The sequence below is a fragment of the Ricinus communis genome, chromosome 1 (assembly GCF_019578655.1).
Source record: "Ricinus communis isolate WT05 ecotype wild-type chromosome 1, ASM1957865v1, whole genome shotgun sequence".
NCBI classification, from domain to species: Eukaryota; Viridiplantae; Streptophyta; class Magnoliopsida; order Malpighiales; family Euphorbiaceae; genus Ricinus; species Ricinus communis.
In genome coordinates, this window is record NC_063256.1 from 2,316,686 (window position 1) to 2,327,307 (window position 10,622).

The window sequence follows — 10,622 nt, forward strand, 5'->3', positions numbered from 1 at the left end:
TGTGATCGCAGGGGAAGACAGGAGCATGGTATGTCAAATAGTCATGGTCTATACTTCTACTATTCTTTTGGCCTCTCCTAACCAAAAACAATAAACAAACTTGCACTGTGCTTAGGAACAACATTTTGCAATTGATTTGAAGTGTTTCTGTGCTCTGGCAAATTTACAAATATCTCCCTTCTCAATATACATTATTTCTTAACAGCTAAACATATTAACGAAGCTTATCATGTTTTTAGTCATTTTCTTTTTCAGTCGGCTAATTTTTTATTTTTCTATTAAGAGACCAAAAATGTTTTATATACATATGTAATTTACAGTGTGAGAATAACTTGGATGGGATTAGTTTTTTCGGACTTTGTTGTTTGGCTATGGTTTTTGTCATTTGTGGGCGTGCGTTATGCTAACTAGGCTTGGAAGTGTTTCAATGAAACGAAATTATGTAAACCCAGCGAAGGACATAAAAGAAGTTCTGCATTTTCATATTCTTCTTTCTATATTTTTAAAAAGTAATTAATTATATTAAAACAAAAATAGCGGCATAAAACTACCCTTTATAAAATAAGAAGGCGGGTTGGGTTGCTGCCTGCCAGTTACAACATACCAGTAAGAGACTTGACCCTCCACCACTCTTCTCTTCAACCTTTTTTTGGGTGGTTAAAGACCGTTAAGAAACAGCAGACTTCTGCAATCATTCTGCTATGCCTATTCGTACTGTTCGTCGTGCATGATCGAAGATATTATGCCACCTTGTGCAATCGTTTAGTTTCTCAAACCCAAAATTTCTCACCAGCGACACTTCAGTATTTTAGAATATGTTACAAGAACGCAGCCCTTACGCTTATTATATTAGGTCAAATGTCCCGATGTTTTTTCCTGGTGGATCAAAGTGGCCTCTCTGAGAGATTTTGATGTTATACCAGAATCAGCAACACATATTTGATGAAATGCAGGTCGTCTAAACTTCAAAGCCAACGAAGAGACTGCAATAGAACTTTATCAATTCATCAGGGAAAACCAATAATCCATTTGAAAAAACAATGAGGAGCTCATAAATTATAAGGTACACCTATTTGTCAAGAGGCCCAAAACAACCCAGTAACCCATCACACTCGATGCCTAACATAGCTGCTAAATCTTGAAAAGTAAAAGAACAAAAAAAAAAAATAGTAGGAAACCAGGAGGAAAGAAAAGAATGATTTACAGATTGTTTTGAGGAAACACAAACCTAGAAAAATAACAAAAATGGCAGGAAAAAATTAGGTATCTTCACTCTTGCATTCACAACCTAATCCAGCCAACGAGTGACCCCATCATCTTCCCCTACAGCTGCCAGAACCTCAATGCGTACATCCAAAACGGCCTGCAGTTTTTGGAACCAAATAAAGCAATTCAAGAGACAGAAAGAGGGGACAAGGAGGAAAAAATGCATCTTTCAAGCAGGCAAGGTGATGCATCAAATCAATTATCAAGAATGAGCTTAACAGAATTTCATGCACTGTGTATGCACAGACTATAATCCCACATATTATTTGGAAAGAAAAAGAAAAGGAAGTGAAGACAGTTCGCATACATATCTTAAGAGTACAAAAGTCAAGAAAATTTAAAGAGAGACTCTAAAATTTTTAACGACTATGAAATTGCTACTTGATCCTCAAAAATACAATGCACGGTAAGTCATGTGTTAAAAAAAAGAAGTTGCTTACCAAAGGATTTCTACAGTTAACCAGCCTACAATCCTCCAATGAACCTTCCAACATCCAACTCTCCCAGACATCAAAGCTGTGACTAGCAAATACAAATTCCGTTCTTCTGTTAATCTGCAGGTTCAAGGGAAAAAAAAAGACCTTAAACCCATGCACTTTTTAAAATTCAATTTAATTAGCATTATTTTAGCAACTTCTGCTTCATGCTTCAGTCAATCCATATTAGACGCAAAGATGTTGTTGTTAAGCCAAATTCATTTTTGTCAACTACTGCAATGAAGAAGATACAGATAAAGCTTATCATAAAACTTGTCCTTTTGCAATAGCCCATCCAAAGTCTGATTCCACAAACAGTTTCTATTATCAATATAAATAAATCTTAACTTACTGAAAGACAATTAAAAATGGCGATTAAGGCATGCCTTAGTTATTTTTAATTGTTTCAGATCATTCAAGGTGTTCAAGGTAAGTCTCATCAACAAAACCAAATGATCTAACTAGCTAGTTATAAAATAGATTTGCTCAACTTATCAGTTTTATGATTCAAATTTTAGCTCCCACTAATGATACTAGAAAATAGTAGGTATAGCACTTGAGGTGCATTCTCTAAAGACGTGACCTTCTGAGAACATCAAGTACCTGCAATAACTTTCCACCAGCAGCAAAAGAGCGCAGCCCAATAGTGTCCTGAGAAAATTGTTCAAATAAAAACTTCAAATCAGCATCGACATTAGAATTATTCTACAGGGTACAATATGAAATACAGAATAAGGATATCTGCCAGGCAACCTTGCTTCTAAAAACAACAAGGAACTGAGATGCGGGATCTCTTTTTGTTACATTTGACATGGCATCCAGGAACCATCCACCACCTTTCACTCTCTGCCTTGAGACATGAAGTGCAGGACGGTCTCTTGCATATAAGGCAATAACATACCCATCTTTCAGCAGTTCACCAGACTTTCCACTGAGCTTCTTGCTTGATCTTAGAAGCTGGTCTGCATTTGACTCTTGAATTGATTCTATTGGTGTTTTCCTACTTCGTGAATCTTCAGGGGAAGCAAACCGGGAACTGGAACTTAAGACTTGATCTGTACCACTCATAGTAGCATCATCTTCTCGATGTGAGGTGCTTTCTTTTTCTAAATGAGAAAGATCATCCGGTTTCTGAATGGATTTTTGACGGCCGTGTCTTTTCTTTGCCTTCTTGCCTGATCTGCTGCGTTTTCCTTCAGACCTTGCAGCCGTAGTTTGAGACAATCCAGAACCCTGAGCCTGGCTAGATTCTGTTGATTGATTAATAACTTTACTACGGGTGCTTTCTGGACTTACCTGAATATCATCTGTCAAGCGCTCACCAATAGAAGCCTGCAGAAAACTTTCTTTGTCTTGTTTGTGAAACTGTTCATTTTCATCGCCCATTTCACTTTCCTCCTCCTCATCAGAGATAATATCCTTTGGAATTACCCCATCAAAGAAGAAAGATTGCAATAAAGAGATGGCCTTATCTCTTATTTCCACCCAAACTTCTTCACTGTAATCTGCACTTCGTGGAAGTATCAATACATTTGGCATCTCTTTTACCTGAAGCAAATGTTAAGACAAATTAGTAAGAGTATAACCACACTGCACCCTGAGGTTAATACAGTACAGCAACCGAAGTAACATCCAGCTTAAGGCAGGCATCACCTCATTAAAGAGGTTGTATGGTTCTTGTAGCACCTAAAAGGCCTATACAATGTGGTTCTAAGTAAGATTAGCAGGGAGGTAGATCTCGTCGAGCACTCAAAACAAGCTTTCTTCTAAATTCCATTATTAATTATAGCAGAAAGCATAGATCAAGATTGATAAGGTTCTCTCAAAAAAAGAAAGATTGATAAAGAGGTCATTGGCTTGCTGCTGAAAAGCACATTTTTGTTCTTTTGCTACTTTCAAAGCAAAGGCATAGCTTAGTTAGACAATAAGTTATTCCCATTTCCTGTAACAGTCTGTCTTTACTCTTATGCAAACAAACATTTTATAAATTTTTACCAACTGTACTTTCTTACTATTACTTAAGAAAAACAAGAAGCTAGCCAAACAATGCTCGAATAAGCACTCAGAGATTTAAGGCAAAAGCAGGTGATGAAAGACTTAGATAAGAATGACATATGAAGTTCCAAGCAGCAGTGAAGCATAAGCTTTTTATCATAGTTGCACCTTCTAATTTCAAAATCTTTAGAAATATAAACATTCAAGATTAGTAACAGGAATAACAAAAGAAAATGAAACAGAAATAAAAAGGATCACATGATGGCACTGTTGCTTTTTTCTTAAACATAATAATTTAGCAGGGAAAATGCCTCAACATATTCCCTCCCCATCTCCCCACCTCCCTTCTCTCTCTCTACACACACACCACACAATACAATCGGACTGCTCAGGATGTAAGCATATACCTCAACATATTCCCATACAATTGACAGATTTAGCCAACTGAGTAAAGTTTAATCCAGCATTGAATTTCAAACCAACTACCCCATTCTCCACAAAGCAGCATGTTTGATACGGAACAGCTTAAACACAGAATGTTAGCTACAGCATTTTCATCAGAACATAATAACAATTGGCATAATTAAAACTCATATGAGTAGTGCTACATTGGTAGATAAGTGCTATATATGCGCACATGTGACATGCATATGATGAAATAACAAGTGCATGCATATAGACACGGAGGGAGAGTATAAAGATTCGCAATGCTACTATTTGATTATATTCTAGAGAATAATGAACCTAACACCACAAACCCGAAACATACCCATGCTTCCATCCATTGTGGCCCTTCAGCACCATCCAGAGCACAGCCAGCTAAAGTCCCATCAATCAAAAGCTGCTTCAATGAACAGTCATCAAGCAGCTGACTACTACCCGTATTCACAAGAAATGCCCCTATAACAAGATAAAAAGATTTCTTCCATGTAAATACAAACAAAATCTCTTGAATTTCTGTGAACTTATTAAAAGGCAATGATGAAAGTAACACAATACCTGGCTTTATATGCTGCAAACACTCAGCATTAAGAATCTGAACTGTTTCATTCGATAAAGCACAATGAAGTGAGATCAAGTCACTAGCAGCTAGTAAATCATTTAGAGTATCCATTCTTCGTGCTGCAGGTGGAAATCTTAAGGAAGACCTACTTACTTTTCCTTTTCCCTGTATAAACATATTTCAGGCAACAACATCAAAAGCAGTCCATATGGAAATCATAAATAAGCAAAGAAACTAAAAGCTAATACTGCACAGTAGTTTCTGTAGAATATCAATTTCGCAATTCAACACCTAGCTAATACAATCTAATAATTCTTGACTACTGCAGCATTTCTTAACTAATAATTCAACACTAAATATTACATTTGTTGGTTCAATTATAGAAATAAATTACTCCACATTGTGGAAGTTATACCTCGTGTATATCAAAATAAAGCACACTCATCTTAAAAGCCAAGCTCCTAGTGGCCAAAGACCTAGCCGATGCAGATCTACCAATGATCCCTAAAACCAGACCTCTACACCTTCTCATTCCCCTACATAAAGGCTGCACTGAGCCGAGCCAACCAGAAGCCGAAAGCGCGTGGCGAGATAGCAAGTGCGTTCTACGAAGCAAGCCAAGGAACAGAGCCATCACTGTATCCGCGATCTCCTCAGCTCGCGAAGTATCCACGTGGACAAGCCGGAGCCCCAGGTCCGCAGCGAGAGCCGAGTCGACAGCACGGTCAGCTGAGCCGAGACATAAGAGGAGCTGATAAGGACGGAGACGGCGCTGAGCAGCTCGAGGGAGGTAAGCGAGAGAGTGAAGAAGAACAGCTGCAGCTGATTCGATTTTGCCATCGGCTAAACGGCTGAGGGGCACGTGTTCGACCGTTGCGACTCCGGCTAAGGAGTCTTGCTCGATGGAGCAATCTTCGATGCAGTTAAGACTTACAACTAAAGGGAGAGGTTGAGAAGAGGATTTATGGTGGGACATTGTAGCAGACGATCTGATATTAGTGCTGGTCATTACGTTGTCGTTCTTGTATGGTTCGGGCAGTGGTGGTGGTGGTGGTGGTTAGGGTTTAATGATGTAAATCTGGGCATTTCTGCGGGTTTTTTTAGTCTATACAAGAGCGCGAGAGGGCATTTTTATTTTCCCTTTTACTGTTTGGAAAATGCCTCCGGTGCTCCAGGAGACGTTGAATTGTCTCTGGCCTGTGGCCTACTCTTAGTTAGATTCGACCCTTATACTTCGTTAGTCTCGTCTCGTATTCTAATACTGCCCTTTTCATCCTGTGAAATTCCATCTTTGACCTAACTTTTGTCAGTTATGATATTCAAATTTTCAATGGTATAAAAACAGCGTTTTATTTTATTTTTTAAAATTCGAAAAATACAGTTTGTTGTTTTCAACGGGCTTCGTGATTGTCATCTTCTGCTAGTCGGGTTTCGTATGCAACGATATAATGATCGCGGAAGTGCCAATTCCATAAATTACATCGGTGACTAAATTTTTCATTTTATAATAAAAATAATAATAAGTCTTTAATTTATAACTAATAACACTTATAATTTTTTTTATGTATTTAAAAAATAAATTATATAAATAATTACCAAAATTTACTAACATAATTTTTAATTTATAATATCTTTTAAAATCAAAATTTTGATATTTTTTATTATAAAATATAAAATTTAGTGACTATATATATAATTTATCCTTAAATTTAATAAAAAGATTCGTCAATGTTATTAATATTACAGTTCAATAACCATTTAGTTACAAATCAAAAATTTAGTATTTTTTAATATAAAGATATAATTTGCTAACCGCCAATATAATTTACTCCTCTATTAGAGTTAATAAATAATTTTTTAAAATTTTAATTTTTTATTTAATTTATCTAACAATTTGTTAAAAATAGCTATTTAAAGAACCTAAATACTGTAAAAAAAAAAAATCAATTCCCACTTTTAACTTCATACTAAATGTCATAAAAATAAATTTTTATTAAATCACAATATATTATTTAATTAACATAATTTAATTCCATTATCTAATAAAACTCTTACTATGTCATATTTTACAAAATCATAGTAAGATTTCACTTTCTTAAAATTTCATCTCAGCTTCTAATAAAAATAATAATTTAATAATTCTTTTATTTATCAAACTGTATTTTAATTTAGTAAAGGCATTATAAATTTAATACGTGAGTTAGTTGTTTAATTGAATTGAATTGCCAAATTTTATTTGAAACGTTTTGTACTTATATAGTTTTACAATACTAACCAATTTTATAAACATAATAAATATCATAATTGATAACTATTAATTAAATATATTACTAAAATAAATAAAATAAAAATAGAATTTCATATCATGTGAAAGTAATAATTTATACAAATATATATATAAAATAATATTATAATAAAATTTAATTGCAGCAAATATTATCATCGCACATCAAGCGCAATATATAAAAATAACATGCCTGAAATATATCAAGTAATTTATAGCTAAAATAACAAAGCAAATACTAAACAATACTAAGATAAAACGTGATAATAATGGAAAGTTAAATCCATAAATATTTTTAAAAATAAAGGCATAAATACAAAGAATATATTGACGTACATATTTAAGAACCAAACATGTTTTATAGAACTGAATTGACAAATTACTCACTTAATTTATCAGAGAATTAAATACGAACTAATTATCTATTCAATCCGCCATTGAGAGAGTAAATTAACATTTTAGTCATGCGAAAGCGAGTCACTGCTTACGGATATGGACTTTAGATCGAGTTTTAGAGCAAGCCCATTGCCTTAGCGATCGAAACAATATCATTGGGCTTTGGGGACCTGACCTGGCATCCTAGCAAAAACTAGCCCATAGGGCGTTCCTAATCCGGCATTTTCTGATTGTGGAATTTCAGACCTGAAACCAACCCACCTTAGAGAAAGTCCAACAAGCGAGTTCTGTTAGGTTTATCGGCTTCATACATTGAATTAATCTGTTTCAAATTATATAGCAGACACAGATATATATATATATAAGAACCAGTCGTAGAATAAGAAATTGAGAATTAAAAAAGAAAAAAAAAAAACCATAAAAGTTCAACTTGATCTTCTTCGGTTTAATTGCCTTGTTCTAGTTGGTGGAACATCCCTACAAGCACTTTCATTTATTCTCAGAGTTCAAGATACAGCTTCCAACAAATTAATGAAATTTAAACATGACAAAATGTAGCTCAAGCTTGATTACAAGTTAAACTGTGTCACACTTCATAGAGAACATACTCAGAACAAAAACGAAAAAGGCTGAGCAAAGAGCGGAAGAAGAAAGAAATAAAAAAAAACCATATCCTACATGACTATGATATAGATGCATATCATGTGAAGCAAAGCCATACCCCACACAAACTCATGCCAGCCGCTGAATACGTACATAGATGTTTTTGCCTCCGGCTCTTAAGGGCTGGTGGTCCAAATGTTATGAACCGACCAATGCCCGGTGTAATCAGCACCCATAGGAATACAACGGAACGGAGAACTTTTAGCTAACTCCTATACGTTCAATGCAGGCTCGTCATATGAACAAAGATCTTGCGGCTACGTTACAAAAACACTGTACATTTTGTACTCCACACACCAAAACTCATATTTAACATATCAAAGTTATTGTATTAAGTGTTTCTTATTCCCTAGGCCCCAATATTGAGATCTTTCCAGACTTGCTTTAACATTCTCAAAGATTTTATATTCCTTTCACTGATCTGTTATAGGATATTATTAGATCATATTATTCAGTTCAAAAGAACCTCCTCCTAAAATTCCTTGTAGTTGCTTGATATGAGCGCATAAGCAGTCCAACGCCTATTCCAATCCCAAGGCACATCCCAAGGCCTATTCCAACACCAACTCTAACACCAGCATTAAACCATGTGAGTTGGCCATCCTCACCATAATACATGTCATCTGAGTAGTATCTGTTTCCAGTTTTCTCCTCCAAGTCGGAATCATCACCTTCTGATTCAATAATCTGCATAAGCACCCAATGAGGATAAGCCAGCCAGCCAGCAAACAGAAACAGCTAGTGAAGAATGTTATTTCCATCAATATATTGGAGAATAGCAATTATATCTACTCTCTGCAAGAAGGGTAACGAGATTTTCCATGTTGTCCACCACAGGAGAGGTCACACATTAGGAGTTAAAACCACACTTTTGTTCATTGCTTCCCCAAACCAACTAATATCAAGTGGTTGAACTGAAAAGCAGAATCTCTCCTTATTGATTTACGTGAAACAACAGTCCTTAATCACAGGAAAGGATCAAACCAAATCAGATTGACATTGCCATCTTTAACTTTCTGTAAGAATATAGAGTTAAAACACTTGCGTACAATGAGATCTTTCATTTATTCTATTGAATCACCGGCACCCTTGACTGTTACTCATTAAAGATACTATCTCATGGAATACTAAAGTAGCTAACTTCCTCCGGCATTACCCTAAGAAGTGGGTAAAGTTACCAATTCTTTTTACAATTCAACTAAGATGAACAAATTCAATTCACATCAATCTCAGCCCCATATTATAGAAACCACAGTTTAAAATGACACAATCATCTCATCATGCATAACTCAAAAATACTATAAGTCATTCTAAAGATTCAAATTTACACAACAAAAGAAAGAATTTACCTGAACTTTGCGTAGACGAAGAGAAGCGTCACCATTGTGTTCCTTCTCCATCTCCTCATCCTCGGGAATAGCATCAAGCATTCCATGTCTAGAACCTTTTTTTCTCGGACTAACCAAAATTGTCTTAGTCAATATAACTGGTATACCACCACAACATCCAGCAATATAAACCTCAATCGCCGGCGCAGAAACCCCCAATTTTGGCTGAAAAAACACCGAATTTCCTTCTCCAACAGAGGCCGCCATGTAACACTCCATGCTCCACCCTGTTTTTGAATCATTACCCCATAATGTAGTAGATTCAATTCTCTCTAAAGACCCACACAAAAACAAATCGTTTTCCTCAATAACCTCGAATTCCAGGGCCCCAGTTATTCTCACGCTGTCGGTGCTAACGTACGTCACCTCCGATGATTCTTTATTTAAACGGTCACGGCGTAAGGTTACGGATGCAGAATCCGCTGCCGGAATCCTTGAGCCGTTGATTTCAAGTGGCGTGCTGATCTCTCGCCGTAAATGACGGAGCGTTAAGTGATCTGGGACGCTGTCGATCACACAAGGAGTGATTCTTACGTAGAATAATCGGATTTCGAGCCACGTAGCTGAACTGGTTATGAGATTATAGGAATTGGATTCTTGCTCTTGGAAATTCATCGAATTGGTTTCAGATTTTAGATTATCTTTTCATGAGATTGGAATTGGAATCCTGGGAATCATATGGGAATTCTAGACAATGGCTGTTGTAAGAAGTGCTGGGTTTTTTCTTATTTTTTTGGATTGATGTGAAAAATTAGGGTTTTGATTGTGAAATTGAAAGGGGTTCTTTCTTTCTTTTATTCTTAATCCAGGATGAAGATTGCTGGTGGGAGAGACATTTAGTCAAGTTTAAGGATTTTATTAAAGAATGTAAAGAGGCACAGACCAGGTCAAAGTAGTCACAGAAAAATTAGTAATGTTCTTAAATAACGGTGATTTAACGTGAAATCGTCCCCAACAAAAACCTTCTTCTTTCTATGCACTTTTCTCAAACTCATTTATTTCAATAAATAAAAAATTAAATTCATTATTTTATACTACTAAGTTTAACGTGCAGTCTGCAATTAAATTATTTTTATAAAAGAACCCCTATAAATTTTCTTCTATCGCAAATTCTAAATTAATTCCTCTTAATTATTTTAACAAACAGTTTA

At 35.5% G+C, this 10,622-nt stretch overlaps 2 protein-coding genes across 3 annotated transcripts; both read right to left on the minus strand.

The window, feature by feature from the left end:
- Positions 1-981: 981 nt before the first annotated feature.
- Positions 982-5,986, minus strand: LOC8286681 (C-terminal binding protein AN). Its single transcript, XM_015729061.3, has 7 exons — positions 5,156-5,986; positions 4,737-4,905; positions 4,507-4,637; positions 2,496-3,290; positions 2,346-2,393; positions 1,707-1,820; positions 982-1,363 (listed from the first exon to the last, which is right to left on the minus strand). The coding sequence occupies exons 1-7, from the start codon at positions 5,747-5,749 to the stop codon at positions 1,289-1,291; spliced, it is 1,926 nt and encodes a 641-aa protein (XP_015584547.1). The 5' UTR covers positions 5,750-5,986; the 3' UTR covers positions 982-1,288.
- A 1,395-nt stretch (positions 5,987-7,381) lies between these two features.
- LOC107262695 (uncharacterized protein At1g01500) lies at positions 7,382-10,390 on the minus strand. 2 transcript variants are annotated; one of them, XM_025160116.2, is made up of 2 exons: positions 9,433-10,390; positions 7,382-7,742 (listed from the first exon to the last, which is right to left on the minus strand). In XM_025160116.2, exons 1-2 carry the CDS (start codon positions 10,084-10,086, stop codon positions 7,683-7,685), a joined length of 714 nt encoding a protein of 237 aa, XP_025015884.1. In that variant the 5' UTR covers positions 10,087-10,390; the 3' UTR covers positions 7,382-7,682. The 2 variants fall into 2 exon arrangements, with proteins under 2 accessions (XP_025015884.1, XP_015584595.1); XM_015729109.3 differs by lacking the exon at positions 7,382-7,742 and adding an exon at positions 7,884-8,770 and having other exon boundaries at positions 9,433-10,385.
- Positions 10,391-10,622: the final 232 nt, after the last annotated feature.

Coding starts and splice junctions, on each gene's coding strand:
- LOC107262695 (XM_015729109.3), bottom strand. CDS start 10,086: ATGAATTTCCAAGAGCAAGAATCCAATTCCTATAATCTCATAACCAGT. Junction 8,771..9,432: donor TTCGTCTACGCAAAGTTCAG/GTAAATTCTTTC, acceptor GTGCTTATGCAG/ATTATTGAATCAGAAGGTGA.
- LOC8286681 (XM_015729061.3), bottom strand. CDS start 5,749: ATGACCAGCACTAATATCAGATCGTCTGCTACAATGTCCCACCATAAA. Junction 4,906..5,155: donor TTTATTTTGATATACACGAG/GTATAACTTCCA, acceptor ATGTTTATACAG/GGAAAAGGAAAAGTAAGTAG. Junction 2,394..2,495: donor TTGTTGTTTTTAGAAGCAAG/GTTGCCTGGCAG, acceptor CAATTTTCTCAG/GACACTATTGGGCTGCGCTC.